The 23,163-nt window shown below is 39.5% G+C and overlaps 1 protein-coding gene across 12 annotated transcripts in view; it reads right to left on the bottom strand.

Moving 5' to 3' along the window:
* Window positions 1-23,163, bottom strand: part of SYK (spleen associated tyrosine kinase) — a 430,546-nt gene that overhangs the window by 235,484 nt on the left and 171,899 nt on the right. For all 12 annotated transcript variants that reach the window (XM_085632733.1, XM_085632731.1, XM_085632724.1 and 9 more), the window contains 2 exons: window positions 17,021-17,474; window positions 5,489-5,649 (listed from right to left, as the gene is read on the bottom strand). In XM_085632733.1, coding sequence (XP_085488859.1) covers window positions 5,489-5,649; window positions 17,021-17,422 — 563 coding nt within the window. In that variant the 5' untranslated portion in view covers window positions 17,423-17,474. The remainder of the gene's footprint in view (window positions 1-5,488; window positions 5,650-17,020; window positions 17,475-23,163) is intronic.

The following is a 23,163-nucleotide window of genomic DNA, read 5'->3' on the forward strand; positions in this document are numbered from 1 at the left end:
ATATCTTCAAGGAAAACAGTCCTACTTTGTGTTATCCCTCCCATATACAACAAAGCCTGTGGGTTGTAAAAGGTCTATCTGTTACAGAAGGCATAATAGCCTTTCCAATCAACATATGATTTCACATTCTGAGATCATCTTTACTTAAAAGTGAAAAAAATAGAGCATTTACCGTCATTTATTCTTAGATTTTAATATTGTCATCTTGCAAAGAAAGCTGTAGAGTTTGCATTATATTAAAAATGGAAAGCAGCAATGCAGGCCGCTTTCGTGAATACACAAGTTAAGGCAATTAATAAACAGATAATTTCTACAAGGGTCAAGATCTGGCCCAGTTGGATCAATTGGTCTCTTCAAAAAAATGTATGAAAAAAGCTATACTGTCCTTTAGGACAAAGCCGGATTCATGCTGTGCCTTCACAACGCTGGTAGCACAACAAATCTGTCTTTAGCACACAATTGTTCTGCATGCAAGTCATTACAACGACTTGCTTTGGGGGGGGCGCAATGGTGGAGTGGTGTTGGATTTAAAGTCCAACTACTTCCCTACTGTTGCGCAGACAGGATTTGGAATAGTAAATTAAACTATTCCAGTATCCGGCGCCCCCCTAAGGCAGGTTGTTAAAATAACACATGCAGAACAAATGTGTGCTAATGAGTTCCTAAGGCATGCAGGAAAAACGCATGTGGAATTCCGTCATACATTCGCTGAGAGACGTCAGAAAAGCATCAAGGTGGTGTCTTGTTTCAAGGAAGTGGAAAGGGTGAAATATGGCCGTAGGTTATTAACTATGCTTATTAAGCCATTCTTACCGAGGGCACAATCCAGATACAGTTAATTTACATGTGACCATAGCTATCCACTGACTGCCAATTAAGTATTAAATGAAGAAGAATTATTAAGTTGATCCATCAATGCTATCAATAAGTGTAGTAAACGTAGCTGGCATCCAATGAGACATACCCATGCTTCATTGCTACATTACATGAAAGCGTATAGAGATTTTGCTCTACAGAGACTGAGAAAGATTAGTCAATTGTATATCTGCTTGGTCAATGTAGTTCTCCCTATTTCTTTTTAAGGTGGCTTTCTAGTTCATTGACAACCTTTCAACATATGGTGTACATATTTCCAAAAGAAAGGTTAGTGGATGTACATAGTGTAGTGATATGGCTTTGGACAGGACTAAGTTGACATGAGGTAGATGAGCCTGTGCTGGAGTATATGATCAAATAATATCTAGCCAATTCCAGGGAATCACCTGGTTTCTTGCATTTTTGATGTGGCTGTGGCATGAAGGGTGAAGTAACCAGACTTGCAGGCAATTATAAAGACAGATTACTCTGGTCTGCCCGTTTCAATACCAGGACACTCCTGATATCTTGATTGAGACTGCAAATGAGTTATTTCAGGTACATATGGTTTAGATTCTGTTTATATAGCTCTCTGATCAATTATTCAGTCTATGTAGTTCAATGTTTTTTTGGTAAACCTTTTGAAGAGATCCTGATGACTGTACATGTAAATGGAAGCTTGAAAACATGAAAATCCTTAGTATAGGGGGAGACTGCTAGCATGATTTTAATTATTGACAAAATGCTCTATTAAATATATGATGTGTAGAAATTACGTTTATGACTAAAAGTATGTTTAACGCAAAACTTGTAGTAAGCAACCGCACTTTGTAATCATAGTCCTGAAACCTAGTAATATGGCCTGGATTTCACTAAATTGACAAATGTAAGATGCCAAATTTTAAAGTGAAAGGCAAATTATACTGAAATGAATATTTTTCACTTTAACAGACAAATGTGCAAGTTGTTTTTCTTCTTTTGCTGCAGAGTTGCAACTTTGAAAGCTACTGTTAATGAATAGATGTTGTATTAGACGACTGAACGTGAATTTCTCACCACAGAAGATGAGAATGACAATGACAGGAAGAAGGGATGGGGAAAAAATCTGTGAAACAAGGACGGATGTGGCTGCAACATTCAAGGACACATGATCAAAGGAAGAACAATTGTACTTAGGTGAGATGATGGGCAGTAGACATCTCGATTTAGCTTAGAATATCACTATCAAATATTGATTGAATATTAATCTTTATTGATAATCTTTGGATATTAATACTATAATACAAAAATGAATCACAAAAAGATTAAAATAAAACTCTTTAACTCAGCTCTCTTTATTGACTGAAATAAAGAAATGATAATCGGTAATGGTTGATGTTGAGATATAACTTTGAAGTCTCAGCTGTCAAAGATCCATCAACCTGTGATATGTGTGGGTGTTTTTGCTAATTAAGAAGTGAATACCTAACCCTGAGCTTCATAATATATTAAAATATTGTAATATAGTAGAAAAATAAAATGTGCCAAACTTTGACTAACTGAAATAATTTACTAGTCATTTTACGTAACTGTACATACGTTATAAAAGTCATATGATAATGCAAATGGATCTTCTAAACTTGAGACAACAAAAACACACCAGACCCGTACTTGACTACATAAGCACGTATATGAAAAACCCCTCCAATGAAGCCGTGATTAAATCTCATCAGAAATAGTTGTATTGATGTATTTTATTCAGTCAGAGATACCTTTTCAGTCTTGAGTGACACTATCTTCTCTACCTCTTTAAAATACTGAAACTTTACACTATCTTCTTTTAGCTGCAACTCTGACTGACAGATTTTGCTCACATTTGGCTTAGACCAGTCTGAGAAATGACATACAGAAATAAAAGATAAATGTGCATCGTCTGCTTTGAACATCCAATGTTCCTTTTGAGGTCTGTCTACAGTCGGCTTTAGCGGTCTGCCAGAGGTCATGTCATTAATATACACAGAAATATTAAATACAGAGCCAGTCTTTTTAAAATCCCCTTCATCCACTGATTCCATTGGGTCAGCTGTTTTTTTTCAAATGTCTTTGACATTATGGGTCAGCCTATCGCATTTTGCAGAGGTTTACTTTCTGCAGTGGTGATTGGCATCTCAGCTGATGAGGCACTGTTGTGGCACTGCTGGCGAGCAAACTGTGAGTACAATAATCCAAGTCCCCTAGAAGCCCTTCCACTCTGAAAGGTAGCTGGCTGCCAGAGTTCTTTGGCAAGTACTCAAGAAAGGCAAAGTCTACAATGTTGATTAATGTGAGGGGAATCCCCTTGTGCAAGATGGCTACAGACGTGGTCTCGCAACAGCCACATTGCATTTTTGCATAACAGGATTCTTCTCACAATCTAATGACATCACTGTACTGCTGCTTTTAGATCATTCTCGTGCGGTGCCTGGCCAGCACGCTTGCAATTTAACTTTAGCTCTCTGATATGTGCTGGCTGTTGGTGAGGTAGGTGTTGCTTGGAGGACAACATGGACCGGTGCTCCTTAGATGCTGGCATGGTTTGGGGGCTCCACCCAAGACAATCCAGTCTCCAGGCACAATACTTAGTTCCACGCTCACACCACACTGCAGTCCAAATCCAGTCGACAAAGTGGGTGTTTGAGAGGGCACAACTCTCTAGGTGAATCATGTAGATGGTGTAGGTCCCCCACCGGAGGTCTTTGAGACCTCCACAAAGAACAGGGGGCAAGCCAACAACCCCTTCACAACAAAGGGTGCCACACAGCAGCAGGTGGTCGGCCCAGGCCAGCCACTATTCAGGAAGGGTGATCGGTCCCTTCCTATGGCAGTCTCCACCTTGTGCACAACAGATTTCTCTGGCATTGTGCACCACACAGTCCAGGATGTCTGGTCCCACATCCCCACACATGTATCTCTGCCCTGCTGAAGTATGGCACAAATATTTATACTGTAGAATGCCTTTGAATTTGGGGGTGGTTCAGAGGTTTTCCCTTTGAACCACTAATGTCTCCACTAAATGTCAGTCCTATTTGCCATTAGGCCTTGGATTGCAGATCCTTAGTGGGGCCATGATCTGGCTTCCAAGAGGCCAGGTGTCAAAACCTCTACCCCTAATCTATCCAGCCATGTCCTCAAATGGCAGAGGTCTTTCATTCCAGTTGCACGCCCAATGTTTATGACTGTCTCTGGGGAACGCACAGATGTGCTCCCCCAGTCTCCAGTGTGGACTTGAGTCAACTAAAAGGCACACAAAAGAGTTTAGCACAGTGAAAAACACAGTTTCTAGAAGTGGCTTTTTTAAGCTATTAATGACAAATCCACCTTTACCAAGCAGGTAAGCACACCTTCCAAGCATGAATAGGAAGGCTGGATGCGCTTTCACACTGCATTACAGTGGAAAAGCACCCTGAGCCCTATAGGCCACGACAAGAGAATCAGCAAAAAACACCAGGAGAAAGCAAAAAAGTTTACTACTTCGAGAGTTTCAGGTCTAACACCAGCTGCTTGGCACTGCCTGGAAAATGAGTAAATATCACAGAAATGAACAAGCCTTTAGATTTCTTTTATGTAATTCTTCATCATAAAGTCATCAAGAATGGTCTTCCTCACTCCTGCCTTGCCCAACTTTCAAACTTAGTTGAATTTGCTGTTACATGGTACTCATTATCCTTTGCATTTTTCAAACAAATCTGTATGCTGCTGTATGAAACAATGGCAGGCACCACGTATCTACCCATAGGAAACTAAAGCGGATGATCTAAACACGAGGGATTTCAAGTGTTATTTCTCATTGTGTTGTTTGTAAGTTGTATCATCTGCTCGTCACAAGCACAGGAACAAATAAAAAGTGATCGCTCTCAAGCAAAGCTCGGACAGTCAACCAAGCTAGTTTCCTTCCCAGAAATTAAACCCTAAATAAATGAGACATTGCAAGATATCACAATATCTCATTCATTTCCAGAAGTGATACCACCTGATTCTGACCGTCCTAGAGCGTATGCAATCTTTTAGCTGATTGTGTGTGTAGAAGAAGCAGTTGAACTCTTGCAGAGTATGTGAAGCTAGCTTAATTCAAACAAAGCCCGACAACATCACCTCATATCATCAAGGCTATGGCATTGCTCTTTTAGAGAGGGTGGTCGTCTGTTTCACAACAGTTGAAGGCAAACTACAAAATATATTATTGAAATGAAGGATTATGTTGTCTTACAAGAAACACACTCGCAAAAGAAACACGCTGTTCTCTGTCTCTAAATGTAACTACATTCTGACAAAAAAAATGAAAGAAGATAGGGTAGTACTTCTTTCCAAAATACGCATGTCACAAACGTGAGTTTTCATCTCACCATAAATCCACACGTCTTTACCATTACTAAACTCTGAAAATCAGAATTAGATGAAATATTTCATGAAAAGAGAAATCATCGCCAACCTCGAATAAAAAAACCTGAGTGCAAACAATATTTGCGTCCCATTTTTTAAACTCAAAATTATAGGTCTTGTTTGCATGGTCAACTATGAATATCTGTGTTTTTCCTCCTTTAATTGGTATTCCTGTTCCCTCAAACTCTCACATGTGAAACTAATCAACCAAACCTACTTGATGAAAAGAACTTACAGAAAGGTTCCGTTTTTCTTTGATGTTAAAAGGATAGTGTGCTCTGAAGAGTCCCGCGAGACCTTTCCATGGAACCAGGGCATCGTCTCGTGGGCGGTGGTTGCAATCAGTTTCTCTAACTGAGGCTTTTGGCTTATTATAGCTTGCTCCAGTGCTTCCCCCTAAACATAAGAAAAATAGTAGAAAAAACAAAGTTACACGTGCACGTAATTAATGATTCATTGTAGGTTAGCCATAAAGCAGTGAAACACAAGGTGGGAAGAGATGGCTGTGTCTTCCAAAATTATGCAGAGCAGACTTTACATCAACTGTATGATTCACTGAAACAAACAAAACTCACTCCACTTTAATAGAGTTACCTCCTCCAACTAAACCTTATCTTTGAATCATTACTAAATGTCCATATTCTGTTAGACGTCATCGTGCATAGACACTCTTCTTTTCCCGAAAATCCAATCTACAGCAGAAAAAGTATAATACAGTTATATAATTTCCCTATTTTATTTAATATTCATAAAAAGGTTCCAACCCATTGACAGCCACTCTCCTAATGCTATCTATGCCTAAATGACACCCACATCTTGACTTACTTGCCAGACAGCTGGATGTGACCATCTGAGTGCTGTCTCAGTACTCTACAAGAGAATCTGGCTGAATGCAATGGATCTAGATGAAGTCCTGTAAAGTGCTGGGGGTTCTACGTAACACATGAAATCTATTTTTTTTAACAGTATTATATAAAAAAGTTTACATGCTCCATACTCTTGTGTTGTCATGGCTGAGGAGGTCCTAGGCAAAGGAAAGAGAGGGAACATAAGTGATGAGAAAGAGTAATGTTGATGCATGGTTTCCAGGATCCATTCTGGAATGCAGGGTTCCCATAAGTTGCACATCCTTTCAAAGATGTGTAAGAATAGTTAAACCTTCTTTACACCAGCTTTCTGTACAGTGACTGAGAACAGCACTTGCAATGTTCTGCATTCAATACCTGTAGCCATACTTTGGATACATCAGGCACCTCTGCCAAGGGATTTGGGCCAGGCTTGGAACATTCTCTCAGGCAACAGAAACTTTGGAGAAGGAATTATTGTGAAGTATTTTGAAGTAGAATGAGGTAACATTATAAAAAAACGTATAATAAAGGAGAAACCCAGCTACTATATAGAAGAAAAGACCATTTCCAAAAACTCCTCAGGAGAGCTTTTCAAAACAGTGCAGCTACTCTCTAGCCTCAACCTTCCAATTGTGCTCCTTCCTACCCAGTCTCACTGTGATAAGCTGGTGGATTTAAAAAAAAACCAAAGTAAGTAAGCAACAATTTTTTTAAAGTGCGCAAATACCGAGGTGTCTTAGCGCTAAAGGCGGGAACATCAAAAGGATTAGTCGGAAATCAAGCATCACTATTCTATCAATGAGGTTGAGAAAAACAAGTTTTGGGCTGTTTCCTAAAGCATGGAAAACTCCCCTGAGCTCTTAGGGCTAAAGGCAGGGAGTTCCACCGTTTGCTGCCAAGATGGTAAAGTCTCCTACTTCCCACCTGACTTTCTTTATCTCAGGGATTTTGTGCAAGTGGGCAGAGGCGGAAGGTAAAGCTCGTTAAGGACAGTACCAGTGAAAGTTGGAATGGTGGTATTGTTCTCCCTTAGTGTGCAGGGCTTTATGAATGAGGCAGGGAGCTTTAAATGTAATCCTGTTTGCTAGAGGTAGCTAATGAAGAGCCTGAATGTTTTTGGTAACAGATTGAAATTTGGGAACCTTCAAAAGAAGCAGAGCAACAGCATTCTGCACAGATTGTAGATTAGTCTGTGCCCATTGTGTAGTGCCTAGGTATAGAGCATTGCAATAGTCAATCAAAAGTCAGTGGAGAGGTGTGGCTCACTGGTTAGAGGCAGCAGACCCGTAAGCAGAGAATCGACCAGGGTTCAATTCCCGACGCGGCAGGGTCGTGGACCAGGGTCAAAACGGACTCGATAATTCTTGCCTCGGTACCTACTCTAACCAGGAACACACTTGGCAACTCTGGGCATTAAGCTTGCCTCATCTCTACAACGGCCCCCCACAGACGCCGGGGATGCCTGGTTTCACCTTGGAGATACCCAGAAAGGGACCATCTCACAGGGATAGCCAGGACGGGTTCCCCAGCGGTCTATAGCGCCGGGACACTTCAGAGTAGCTGTGCACTGAATAAATTAAAATAACATAACATAACAATCCTAGATAGGATGAGTGCAACTACGACTGATTTTTGTAACTTCGGAGGAATAAATGGGAAAACTTTCTTTATTAGTCTGACTATGAATTAGGAAGTCAAAGTAGTATGGTTGATCTGCTCTCTAAAGCTAAGGTGGTCGTCAAACATGACTCCCAGATTTTTTTCCTTTGGGATGGGTGAGGGTAAAGGTCCAAAATCCGTTGGCCACCAAGAGCAATTCCTGTCCTTGGTGTTCCTGCCAAACAGGATCACCTTGGTTTTGTTCACGTTCGGTTTTAGAAAATTTGTACGCTTTCAGATAAATACTTGTGTTAGAAAGGACTGTAGGGTGGAAGCCACAGGGCCGTCTTCTTCCTGAATGGCAACAATGATTTTAGTAGCTTCGGTGTAAGAGACTGCGGACAGACTGTAGGACTGGATAACCTCTAAAGGGGGAGTGATATTGATATTAAACAGCGTGGCGGATAAGGATGACCCCTGAGGGTTCCCACAAGGCAGAGAATACTGTTTTGACTGGAAGCCATTCCAGTCAACTCTCTGAGACCTATCAGTTAGAAACTAACTGAGGAAGGCAGGGCGGCGCCACCAAACCAGATAAGGACCTCATGGTGGCCTGTATCAAACATGGCTGGAGGCAGTTTATGAGGAATTTGACGCTGCCCGTCCTATAATGGATATTGGCATAGAGCCAGCTACAATGAATACTTATAATAAGGAGCTCCATAACGTCCCCCTTCTGTTCACTGAAATAGTATGTGACCTAATGGCCCGCACTAAATCGGAAACCCTTTTGGACCCCTGCCCACCCAAAATGCTACAAGATATAGCGACTATGATAGTCGTGGATTTAACCAGTCTGTTAAACACCATCATTAATGTAGGCTCTTTTCACAGAGAATGGAAAAAAGCCTCTATTTTTGCTTTGCTGGAAAGGCCATCACTCAATCTCATGCAAGAGAAAACCCTACCGACTCATATCTTGTCTGCCTTTCCCTGCAAAATTCCTAGAAAAGCATGTCAAAAACACTCTCTCTAACCATCTAGAGAATAACAGGCTCCTAGATGAGACACACTTTGGCATTAGGTCAAGCTACAGTACAGAATCAGCTCTGGTCGTAGTTTCCCAGGAGATTAGACACATCATAGACAACAGAGGGAGGGCTACCGTAGTCCTTTTGGACCTATTCGCAGCCTTCAATACCATGAGCCATGCAGCTTTGTATGAGCTTTTAGTTGGAAGTGGGGTGGTGTGAGCGGCTGATGATTCTCTCCTAATTTTTAACAAACATAGAGAAGACCGTGGCTCTTGGTGAGTTTAACTCAACACCTTTTGTTTTGCCTTCCAGTGTTCCCCAGGAGTCTTCAGAGAATCCAACACTCTTTAATATTTGCGTGGCACCCTTAGCCAAGCTGATTCGCTCTTTTGGTTTTCCCACAGTGTCTTATGCTGATGACACCAAAATTGTTGTATCTATTTCGATCAATGTAGATGAGGTTGCTGATTGGTTTAACAGTTGCATGTGTACCATCATTAGCAGGATGAGCTGTAATTGCCTAATGCCTAACTCAGAAAAAGCAGGGGTCCTTTTCTTTGAGAAGGACACTTCCTTCTGAAATCATCCCCCCCTCACCCCCAGTATCTAAAGTCAGGAATATCAGGGTCATCTTTGGTGTCAAGTTATCCTTTAAGGATCAGGTTAATAAACTAACCTCATCTTGTTTCTTTCTGCTTAGAATATTGAGGAAGGTTTTGCCTTTTATCCCTTTTGATATGCAAAATTTGGTGGTCATTGCATTGGTGTTATCCAAACTGGACTTTTGCAATGTCTTGGTATCCCATGATGTTCTTTAAATAAGCTTCAGACATTGAAGAGTAAAGACGGTCATCTTCTGAAGAAGATAAAAATGTTCATATCGGTATCTGCTGCTCTGAAAGAGCTTCACTGGCCTTTAGGCTTTATGGTTGGCTCATAAAACTCTGTAAGGTATTGGACTAGACTACCTGAAATGGAAAATTGTATGGTACACTCTGAACAGACTTCTGCAATTGGGAACCCCCAAATCAGTTAGTGGTGTAATAATTATGAAAGCTGAAGTGGGGCGGTAGAAGCTTTTTCCACTCCACCTGTCAACTCTGGAACAAAATGCCAATGCATCTTAAAAGACAGGCAAATCTGGCACATTTCTGGAGGAAATTGAAATTCTGGATGTTTTCCATCTCTCTCTAGCATTCTGTTTCCTCCAGTTGTTGTTTACAGATCATAACCAGATGAATGTCGGCGCCAAGATGGCAAAATGCATTTGTGAGCTTTAGAAATCTTAGAATCAAATCAAAATCAATTTCTCTTTCCCCAAATGTGTATATGAATTAGAACATCTGTAATGACCTATTACTGGTAACAGAAAACTCAGCATGGTTCATCTAATTGTGATGTCCATCAGGGCTTTATCATCTCTGTTTGCCATCCTTGGCCATCTACCTATATTAGAGTACATAAGGACCTTTGTAACATCTTTTTTCAGTTTGAAAGTATCCCCCTGGTATCTGGAACTCCGGTCAAGACACTCCCCTACATTTTATCCTGGTACTACTCTCAGAAGAGCCTCTTTGACAACTCTTGCTGTGGCAGTTTTAGAATGGTGCTCTTGTTCTTTGAACCAGATCCCAATCCAAGTGCATCTTCAGCTATTTTCCATTACGTAATCTGGAAGTCTTCTTTAAAAAGGCTCATCATAACTTCACTTTAGACCGCTGATTGCTAGATTTGTGAAATTAACTGGACTGTTAAACAACCCTTTACATTCCATTTAGTTTAATTTCATGTTGTATCCAAAGCATTGTACACCCTGGTACGACACTTAAATGGATATTGCTGCCACTGGTGTGGGAAGTGGGTGCCCCCTTAGCTTCAAATCAAGTGTTCTAATGAGCCTACTTTACATGACACACAGCACTACCCTCCAGAGCATTACCAAAGCATCCAAAAACTTGTTTCAGCACTATAAAAAGGGATCAGAAAACACAAGTTAACAAATCTCCTCACATATTGACGAATCAGTCAAGACAATGGCTTACCATAACCGTTTAACAATAAAAATGGAAGCAGAAGTAGAATGTGCAATTTGATAGCTCAGTACATTATTGAACCTGTGTTGGGGTACACTCATTGGATTTTCCAATTGGACATCTTTCAAAAGCATAGTCTGATTGTCAAATCGAAATCTGTGTTGAAGTGAAGAAAACTTCCATAAAGAAGTCAATGACAAATTGTGGCCAAGACCCAGCACATTATCAATCAGCCTAATAGGTACGTTCAGGTCTTGGGTATCTCTGCCCCTTTAGATATAGCATTCGACTTTACATTAAGTGATAACCCCATATGACTAGTTCCAAACAGAACAAAACCTCTGGTATCCAGTCTAGGCCCTGAGCTTCGCCCTTTTTCATTGATTTAATAGATGATAGTGCTTCTGCCATAGTAAATATAACTGTGGGAGCGGTTTCCTCAGAATTATAGTCAGGCATCCCTACCTTCACAGGACTGTTATATTTAACTATTTCTTCAGTGGTGCATATACTGGCAAATTGTTCTTCCCATTTATGGGGTTCAATGTGAAAATTATCCTCACTTCCAGTAAAGGGTACCCCTTTGGCATGAAAATGCCAGAAATATCTAGTATCTTTAATTTTAGCTCCACTGACAAGTTCTCTCCGACAAGTTTCTTCTCATTTTTTCCTGGCCATGGCCTTATCCCTTTTATACTTCTTCCTCCCAGGTATTGTAGCAGTTCTGCACCCACTTTTAATAACACTTGTCAGATTTTAATTAGCTAGTTTACAGTTGTTATCAAACCACTCAGGGACCTTTGTTCTTATACTCTGCACCTTAAAAGTTCTAAAAAAAAGTGCTCCACAATAGACTCAAGAAGATTATTAAAGGTATTCATAGCAGTCACTTCAGATTGTTCAGATTCTCCAAAGTGTTTAAAGCTGTAATAACCTTAGAGTATATACGGTCCAGTTTGCTCTTGTCGGACTCTATGCCGCATTTGCCAGAAAGCAAGATGTCACTTGAAAAGATGGAATATTTCAACTTTAATTCCAGAGCATTGTGGTCACTTACTGTCCAGTCAGTGACCGCCATGTCCTGGACAATGGGCCTTAAATTTAAATCAAGTAATGCATAGTTGATTAGACTCAAATTGGCCCTCTTATAAGTGAAGTTAGGTACTCTATCCGAGTTTGCGCACCCATTACAAGCACAAACTCCCTGTGCTAGTATGAGAGATGCAATTTGGAGTCTTACCCTCAAGCATTATGAATACAATCTAGAGGTTCAAATGTGGTGTTAAAATCCCCTGTTAATATAAGGTGACCTCCTCTATCAGTGGTCTCCAATAGTTCCTCCACGGCTTTTACAGTTTCAGATTCCTGAAGTGGGCTACAAAATCGATCATTAACATTTCAGGAGTCTCACTGCAAAGGCCCCTTTTATGCTAGTTATATCAAGGCTAAGAATATCATTGGATTTAGAGCTAAGCTTTTTTATCTTGCATGCTAATGAGGTTTTGTCCCATTTCTTAAGGCCCCCTGATGGCCATCCCATCGAGGATTATTCCGCCTCAGTACTAACATTTACAAATGCTGTTCTAAATACAGGTTTGTGTGCCCAGGTCTCTTGGAGGATACAGATATGATAATTATCAATGTACATTCTCCACTCTCGGTCAGAAATTTTAGATCTTAATCCTGCTGCATTCCAGCAGAGCAATTTGTGTTCCCTATGTGCTGTGCAGATATTAATGTTAAGGGCATTCCTTCCGATTGTGTTGTTTCCACCCTCCTCATTAATCAACCCCATATGCATGCATTTGTACAGTAGTGGTCGAATGCCTTACTGATTTTTAAACCTATCTAACAACACATCCATTTCCTTCTGAACAGGAATTGAGGGTGATGAGAGTGCAGCCACCCTCAGTTGTGTATCGTAACCTCCTATTATGGTTGTATTTGTATATACTATATGTTCTTGATGTAGGGGGATGGATTGATGCCTTACTGTTATCGCAGACTCATATCTCTTCTGCAGTCAGTCAGTTTAATTGAGAACTTCAACTTGTTGCCTCTTGTATTATGTACCACCCCACACCCCTTGTAATATGTTACAAGGGGTGTGGGGTGGTCCATTTCACCTTCTGGTCCTGAAGAAGCACCAAGGATCATTTTTAGACCACTGCGGCGCGAAATATGTTGACCCAATTATACCTCATCTACACATATTTAGCAGCTCAGGTATATTATACCCCCATAGTAGCCTTAACCTCTCTCTGTCAGGAGAATCTTTATAATAAATACTGATTTGATATCCCCTAGAAAGTTTTAATTCACCTTTTCTCACAGTCACTGCCACCCCACTTTTCGGACACCCTCGCACTCATCACATAGTATCAACAAAGAAAAAGCAGCAACCACTTGATGATGAAGCATGGAATCCCTAGGGGCGTGTGAGGGCAACAACAGACAACCCAGAGGATTGCCCTCTGCGTCCTGTCCACAACCTAGTTCTCTTTACCTATAGGAACAGTACACCCTTTGTTAAACTCATACTTAATTGGCCCCGGTCAGTCACCATCAAAACAAGTTCATTTTCTGGGCATAGTAATAGATGCAGAGCTCAAAATGGGTTTACTTATTGCTACATTAGACTCCAATTGTTTTTGATACCTTAAACTTCTCATAGTTTTGTTGTCATTTATTGATAAGACTTTCCAAACACCACATGCTGTAATAATCTCATAGCTGAACTACACGTCGTGCCATCTATGGAGCATACATCCTGTAATAACAACACAAACACAGGCACTTATCAGGACAGTGGTTTATTGGCATCCAACTCCACCGCTTCCAAAGATCAACTGACCCTCTTCAACTGTCAAGCGCCTATCCCACATTCCATTAGAGAATGCTCCATGTCATAATGCTGAACCATACCAGACAAAAGTAGCATACTACAACATCTCCTTTCTTTACAATGAAAAGGATCAAATGCTAAATCTAATGGCAAACCAGAAAGGAATCAAACACTCCCAGAGTACTTTATAAAACAATGAGAAAAATGAACAGAAACCCTCAAAGGAAGGCAAAAGACTGAAAAACACAGAAAGTAAAAAGTTAAATCAAAAATATGAATACAAAGTCATTACATGCCGTTACAGCCACAACAGAGAGATACAAGAAACCATGGGTAAACACGGAGAACATGGCACTCTCCAACAGCAGAGTTACCACATTCTTACTACCATCCAAAACATTTTGTAGGAGAAATCTTTCTATTACTTTTCTGAGGTTCCACAAACTGACCCTCCTTCTCAATGTTAACATCTGCTCTCTGACCGGTCATTTTATCGACAATCCTCTCTGGTACCTTAGACAAATAATCCACCAATCTTTCTAGTTGACTCATAGCATAACGTGACACAGCATCAATTTTTACAGGTGTTCAAAATTTGATAAACCCATAACTATCTAGTGAGGTAACCTAATCCAGACTACATTACCCACCTGAAATTCGGGTAACTTATCTTGTGACCTATGTTTGTTTTTCACCCACCAGTTATTTAGGTATCTTATCTTTTGTATTTTGTTTTTCTTTGCATTAAATCCTACTATGAATTTGATTACCAGGAAGAACATGCAAACCTCACTATATCATCCAAGCAGGACAGATTCCAAAGATTGCCACTCAACACCCTCAAAATTTCAAATGGAGCTTTTCCAGATACTCTATTGGGTGTGGTGTGATGTGCCCACAGCATATTTTGGATAGACTTCCGAAGCTTCAATCTAATGTTTACCGGCCATTGCATATACTCAACTAGCATGTGTTCAATAAAACCATTTGCCTGCGGGTGGTACAGTGCTATCCTATAATGTTCAATTTGAGATTGTTTAAAGAAGTCACTTATTTCCTTTGAGACAAATTGAACCCCATTGTCTGACATGATCTGTTTAGAAAAACCTTCCATTCCAAAAATGTCTTGAAATAATTTAATGACACCTTCCGTGGTTGGAAAAAGCCATGAATCCGACTTCCGACCACTTGCTATAATAATCTGCCACCACTACAGGCTACTTATATTTATTGGGCAGAACATTAAAGGGTCCAATAACTGAACCTCCTTCACAAAATGCTCCGTGTCATAATGACAGACACAGAGCTGCCAATTCGGGCTGGACTGTTCCCATGAGGCACAGGATCAAGATGATTGATTCAACCCAGATTTGTGACTGGGGGTGAGTGTCTGAAAAGTTTCAGCACTCCGGCCATCATCTCCTTGTGTTTGTTTATAAATAAGGTAAGACAGAGTGCTGCTCTGTTGTTGCTGAAAAAGAAACTACTGCTATAAACCATCAAGCTCTTTAATGCCACAGTGTCCTCATTTTCTCGGTTTACAGAACCAAACAACACCTTTTGTTGATTATTCCTTTTTAGTCATAGTTGATAAGGAATAGAATAAATTACCTGACAGTCTTTGTGCCACTTGTAACATACTGAGCTTTCAAAAACGTTTGAAATAGAATTTGTTCTAGGTACATTTATATTAATGTTTTCTCCATTTCAGTTCACCTTTTTTAATGCCAAGAAGCTTTTCTGCGCATGTATGCTTTATAAATAAAAATAATACAATACAATAATTAATAGTAATTGTCCACACCTGCAGGAAATAGTGCCTATTAATTACTCCAAGCCAAGCCACAAAACATGAATAAAAAGGGTAAGAGGTGGAATAGGGTCAGACATTAAGACATTCCATAGGAGCAGGAGTAGGCTACCAATGAATGCTTCCTATGCAGGCCTATAAAGGTCATATTGAGCCAGACATCATAAAACGTGACAAGCCATTTTTCGTTTTACTTTAAAGTCACATGATGTGTGGTGGTAATAACAATCCAACATAGAATGTGATATGGACTTTAAGTAACTTAATTAGAATGAAGCCCGGTTGCATATTTTGCAGTTTTTTCTTTTGCATAAGATAGATTTAAGGTTTTAATTTTCATTTTATGAGAAAAGAATAGAACATTTATTAAAGTGCTGAGCAAATGCATCAGTAGTCAACAAACAAAACCAGCCTCCATAATTTAGTACATGAACACATCTTTTGAAATACACAAGAATGCAGCTTTAACATAGAAAGACTGTATCTTTAGTATAGGAAACTATTAGTGTTAAGGACACCTCAAGTGTATAAGCATTTTTTTAAATTAAACTTTCGACACATTGGCTACAGCACTGGCTCCATACATTTACCATTAGCCTAATACCGGATAGTACGTTCATAGAATTCTTGCAAGAATGACACAAATATGGGACCAATTTTAGCAGACATTAGAAAGACAATGATGAAGGTTGTAATATAAAAAGAAGTTGTGTGTTAGCACTCATTGCTGAAATGGAATTTTAGACATTACCACATTGCGGCATGAGGTAAGGCAAAGCAATGTTAGTGTGCAGGTGTTTACCTGTAAAGTAAGTAACATCACCTCTAACCTGTCAAACTCCTGCTTAAAGTACTCTGTGAGACACTTCACTAAGATTAGCACCAGGTGACTTTTGATGATTGGAGATGTGATAGTCTTTGTAAATATTTTCCTCATGAATTCTGCCATATTCAAAATGAAACCCTTTGCAACTCTGATTTTAAACATTTCTTTTTTATTTCAAAGACAGGAAAGACATTTGTGTCTTATTGAATTGCTTATTACTACATCCATATGTAATTGTCAGATGAAATAGAATTCAATTTATATCTCCATACAGTTACCTTACTGGTATGTCAATGAATGATCAAAACTATAGTGAAATAAATTGATATAAATCTGTTCTGATATTAGTGCAAGCTTGTTTTTACAGTGGATGTGTGCTCCTCTACACAAAGACCCTACTATTGCTTATTGATCTGTCTTTGCACACCTTTTTCAGTGTTGAATTTCACCTCTAATTCACTCACATTTGCTCGTCCATGTAGTCTTCCATTCTAACAAAGACCTTCTTTAAAGCTGTAAAAATTCCTTCTTGATTGTAATGACTAAGTAGTGTAATATAGATTACATTTACAAGTTAGTAAATGCAAGCGACAGAGAAATGGTAGCTTTTAGTTGAATATCAATAGGCAGAACCATAAGGAAAAAATCAACTTCCTAAAAATGTTTATACATACGTATACCTTATTTTAGTTTCAGAAATAGTGAAGATAATACAAAATACGTCATTAAATGCCACATGCATTTGCTGACAAGGCAAAGATGTGTAAATTACCTGCAAATTCCAGGTCTGCTTGACATATTCCCTGATTAGATGCTCCTTTAAGTCTTCAAATGGACCAACTTTTGGCTCAACTCCTTTTGGGCGATTACATGGTTTCTTCAGCAAACATACAAGGCCATCTGTTTCCTGAGTGTGATAATTGCAGACCTCCAGTGGACTTAAGTGGGATTTCCCCCCAGAAATAGCATAAGTTCCATTGATCTCCCTCTCAATTGTGTAGTGGTGGCACTTTCTTGCACAGGAAATCGACAGTGCAAAACCACCAAGATAATTCCGACTCTGACGTATCAGATATAACCCATCACTCAGTCCTCCCTGCTTCAGGTATTCTTCTGCTTCTTCTCTTGTAATGTTGCCATAGAAGAAGGGTAAATGATTAGCACTGTCCGCCATTTTGATGATTGGTCCTTTTATATGGCTTTAATAATGCGGGCTAAGGCCTAACCTGTAGATAAAAAATAAAATGGTGACATCTTTTGAAAAAAGTTAGGAATCATTACAAAACAAGCTTTCTTTGGTTTAATGTTCAGTACCCAACACTGTGCATCATTTTATTATTCTTGCTTTTTTGCATGAGTACCCTCATGCACACTTAAAAAGTACACCAGTGGGAAAATATTGGTTATTCCGCGCTCTCAAATAAAATTTCAGATTCCACATTTCAGATTAATAATAAGTGACTACCAACTTCCCATGACTACACCATGAGATTCCCCTATGTATGCCTACTTTACTCAAGCTTTTTAGTTGATATTAATGATTGCTTACAAAACAATCATTTTCTGTGTGAAATGCATGGAAAAGCATTGAGAACATAAGACAATTTTACAGAATATGATTCTCATCCACCTGTAGCTGTTCCTGCTCACTTTCCCCTCCCCTCAAGACACCCTTTCTACAGAGAAATGACCATCTAAAGGTCCTGCTTTGCAAATGAATTGTTTCAAGAAATACCAGTAGCACCAGTATTCTGACCCTGGTGTTGACGGCAGATACGATTTGATCCGTATCGATATAGAAGCCATGGCCGGAAAGCAGTTTTCACACCACTTACGCCATTGCGTGAAGAATCCCTATCAACACTGAGATGCTGAAACACTACTTAGAAGGTAGTTGGAGACTGGTTTTCAGGAAGGATCTGTCAGCTTAGTTCTGCAGTACAGAGGAGAATGGCTTGTGTTAAAGATGAATGCCAGGCGGAAGTCTGATGGATGAAGTAAGGTGAGAAAACAGAGCAATTTAGGGTAAAAAGATGGCTCAACGTGTATAAAATAACAACGTGTAAGGGATAGCTTCAATTTCAAAGGCAGTGAGAGTAAGGCAATCAAATGACTGAAACCGCAATGAGGTAATTTGTGGCAGACATCTTAAAATGGTGCCCCACACTGAAGGTGTCTGACTACATTATGGAACTGTTCTTTTTCTGCTGAACTGGATTAATAAACCTTAACTGCAATTTATTATGATATATTGAATGAGGCTTAGCTCAGAAGAGAACTCATGATTATAGTCCTCCAAAGCCATCTTTATGTGATTTTAGAGCACATTTAGATTGACTTTTGGTGGAGAGCAATATTGTCAATTTAAAATCTTTGATGAATAAATGTGGCAGGCCTGAGACCATCACAGTCATTGCACTTACCACAATAAGGAAACAGTGCTAAAAGCTCCAGTGGACCTCAAGGTTTGTTCACTACTAACTGTTTACAGGAAGCAATTGGCACTGACCTATTACACAATGGCTATTGCAAGTTAATGGACAATTTGAGAAACTCAAAAAGTCTACATTAGATTTTCGCAGGATGACAAAGTATGAGGCATTGCAAGAGGTGGAAACTAAATGAGGATAGAAGTATCAATGAGACTTAATGCCCCTACATTGAGTCCTGACACGAAATTGCATAGGTATCTCAACTTTATGATGAACACCTTAGACAGAAAAAATATTTAGCCACACATCAACCAACAACTCAGTGGTAAATCTTCTGTTTTAACAAAAGCTACAAAGAATATCACTAGGAAACGTCATGATGCAAATTAAGCTGCTTGGCTCCAAAATAAAAAATTATGAATCATGGACTCTCTGATAACCACATAGTACTAATAACAGTAGTAAGGAAATTAAATATTTCAAGGGCAGACTGTCATCAATGGAACACAAGCAAGAGAGGTAGAAGGATGAGTAGAGGGCCTTGAATGTATGCAGATGAGGGTTAAAGAAATGGCTTCTGCTGGCAGAATCTGTGAAGACTATGAATGGTGTAAAAATATACAAACCTTTCATGTCCTAGAGGACCTGAAAGGAGGCACCCGTGTGTCCTTTATGGAATTTGTTTCACCTATGGAGATCCCATTTCATTTGCCCACACCAACATAAGCACACATGTAAATTCCTACAGAGATCAAAAGTACAAAAGGCTAGTTTCTCTATTAAGGCAGAATGTTTTCCCTTTGCAGACTAATTAAAAAAAAAAAATATTAAGACAGGGCAAATTTGCCGAAGATAGATCCTAGCCTATGCAAAATTAACTTGTAGACCCACACAAGGATATTCGTCACCAGGTAACACAACCGTAGAACTTTAAGATTTTAAAGCTCCATGAAAAAAACAGCATGAATACTTTCCAATCTAAATCTCAAAGATGCTATCTAAGATGCTATCCTAAACCCACCACAGAAAGAAAACCTGAAGGGCAGTGGTGGGAGAAAATTCACTCCAAACAAATAAGGCAGCAACAATGAACCCTGCAAGATCATCAAATAGGAGAATCCTCATTAAAAGATCAATGAAATACAACTTCACTTGCTTCCTGAGACTGTTTTTAAAGTATTAAATATGAACATTGTAGCAAAAAAAGAAAACTATTCAGTGTTGATGCAATGAATTTAATTGGAAACAGTGGAAGTTGAGGTCGTAAATTGGGAAGAATGCAGTATAATCATTAATGATAACAAATTCAATGGGGCAATATGTATGGAAGTTCTCCTTTAACAAACTCCATGTTTGTGAGGTAGATAAGTCATTCAAATGCAAATGTAATAATTAACAGCTATATGTGCAATGATTAACATGCAATTAAATATGAAATGACATGCAGTTTAAATGTGCAGTAACACATTCAGCAGACACAGCTATTAGTACAGGCCTCAAAAACGCTTAAATTCAAGGCTTCTTTCAGTAGAAATGAAATAGAAATGCTGAAATGTGCACAACATATTATATAGCTTGACCTTATTCTGACATCTTCATTGTTCATGCAATTACATTTTAAATACATTACAAGATTAGAATGTGATCACTGCCTGTAGTAAAAGAGGTCAATGAGTCGAAGGTCTAATATGTGTAACATCTGTGGCAACCTTCATGATAAAACTTTGCAAGCTACATGTTATTTTGTGGGAAAGGAAGAGCTGAAATCACTCTCAGACTATTGCTACTGACTGATTGGATCCAAAGAGGAAAAACCTACATTTTGCAACATTTGTTTTTGCCTTTTTATAATAGTGCGTGCTTCTAGTGTAGGTCAATCCATTCTTAGCTATTCCCAGACACCCGTTCCTTTGTCTTTGACTCACTTCTGTGGCTACCGCTCTTGCTGTTCATCCTGAGATTGTACTATTGATGCTTGATTTAAAATGCAGCTTGCTACTGAAACTGCATGAATATTTGTCTAATTACTGAGACTTCATTGAGTTTCATGAACTACTCTTTCTGGGAAGATCTACTCCTTAGATTGAATTTTGAGCTTCATGCTCTCTTTTATCTCACTCTTTTCCTGTGAACTAGAACTCTACATGAGTTCAGCTAACTTTAAATGTGGGTACTGTTCTTTAGAATAGGGTACTTTTCCTATATGTAATATGCCTGATACATTATTTGATGATTTATTCTAACCATACTTTTTAAGACATTTCTGCAAACTTACTTGAATGAACAACTTATTTTGACTAAAATAATAAAAATAATTTTACTGATTTTAATGAGAAATAAAACTTTTAAAACTCTCATCACAGACTGAACTTAGAAAAGTAATTTGGGATTTAACCTATTATGACGCAATAGCTCCTGACATCACCTGAAGAAAGGATATTCCAATTCCAGTGCAGAATGGTGCTTAACCCTTTAAGTGATGGTAAGAATAAGGCTGAACAATATTATTTACATTTTGTCCCAACTCCACATTATCATTTGCAAATAATGGATCTAAGCATGGTTTACTATCTTCTCCTAACAGTTTGCTAACTAAACTGGGTACAGTACTTACAGTTTTGTATGATACTTGGCTCATAGTCTACTATGCATTGCAGGCAGATCGAAAAGCAAGATCTTGGATCTCATAAAGCCACAGAGGTCCCAAAAAAAGTAATGCCTACTTATACAGGATAAAAGGTGATGGAAGAATGCACAAATTAATCTCAGCCGCTAAGTATTAGCTGCATTCCACCTGCCATGTGTTTATTCCAAACATGCTGATCAGATCACTGTTATATAGAGGTCTGAACAGCATGCATTCTTGATGAAAGTCCTCCAACTGTTATGGTCAAAGAGCAAATTTCACACAAATAATACCCTACAAGCTCGCGGGTGAATCAAAAAGGTTTTAGGCAATGTATTGGGTGTTGGAGTTGGGGCATGAGCGCCACATTTGTATAAAGCCAATCGTGTCCTCATTAAATGATGCAAATACTGTGACAATTGTAATAATGCATTTGTTGGAGTAGTTATGCACGAGCACAACAGTTTATGATGCAGCACTTGTGTCCTCTTTAAATGATGCAAATACTGTATTAACTGTAATTATGGACTTTGGAGGGGTTGTTTATGTTCAAGGTAGCAGAAGCGTGGAATGGAACGTGGGGGGAGCTTAAAAGGGAGTAGGGGTATGTCAGGGACATTCTCCACTTGGAAGTTGTACTGAATGGACTTTTGCTGTGGGAAATAAAGCTGCATAACTTCCGCAATATTGGTGTCTCTGTGGAGTTTGCTCTGGCATTTCAAGGCTTTCTGTTGTGAACACGTCCACACAGATGGATACACCAAGACAGCAGGTTACATAAGCTTCTTTATTAAGATGCACTGTACATGAGAAACAGGTCTGTACAGCTCCACTGCGCCAAACAACTGACCCAGCACTGAACGCCTGTAGCAATAGAACATTATTTGGTTCCATGATGTGGTTACATTCCATGGAACCACTTACCACATAACATAACGCATCCTCCCTTTTTAATACTATTGGAAAAAAACACCTCCCCCTAAGAGAAAAACGATGAAAGAGAAAAGAAAGGAGAAAAAAGGAGAAGAAAAAGAGAAAACAAGAAAGAAAGCAAAGAGAGAGAAAAAAAACCATATGCCCCAAAAACAATATATAACTTACAACATAATCCTGCAACCATCCGGGTAACTCCCTCCTTCCTTTGGGAATAGGTGTGGCGCAGCGGCCAGGGCGACTGACACTGGACGCTGGGGATCACGGTTCGATCCCCGGCTCCAGCGGCAGGGGTCTGCCCAGCACCATTTGACTCTGGGCAATAGCTCGCTTAATCTTCCAGACGGCCCCCAGCGCCTTGACACCTTCGGGTAATTGTTTGCGCTTTACAAATACTGGACATTTACATACAGGACATTTTTACTATTTGCAACATTCATGCCAACACCAGAGTCAAACTTCGCATCATGCTCCGGTATTGCTACTTCCACAGCACCCAGAGAAACACTTGAATCCACCCAAGAATCCTCCCCAATGCCATTGTCAACCAGAGTGCCAAACAGGGTGCCAGTATTGATAGTGCCCTTCAAACTTGTGTCCTCACCATCCAGCCATTCAAACCTGGCATTTCTCTTCAAAACTCCCTGACTCATCCCTCTAGTACAAGGTGCCACCCGTTTTAGATTCCACAAAAACCGCCTCTCCCCCTTGGGAACTTTAGCTGGTTTCTTCACTCGCACCCAGTCCCCAACTCTCATTTGATTAGACCTAACACCATGTTTGTCATCATAGTATGCCTTACTTCGTTCGTGCACCTCTTTCAATTTCCTGCCCACCAACTTGGGTGACCATTGTTTCACCTCACTGTCACACAACTAAGCAGGCTGTACTTGCTTCTATGAATTCTCCCTCTCATTACACAAA

Source organism: Triturus cristatus, chromosome 2_1 (genome assembly GCF_964204655.1).
Source record: "Triturus cristatus chromosome 2_1, aTriCri1.1, whole genome shotgun sequence".
Lineage (NCBI taxonomy): Eukaryota > Metazoa > Chordata > Amphibia > Caudata > Salamandridae > Triturus > Triturus cristatus.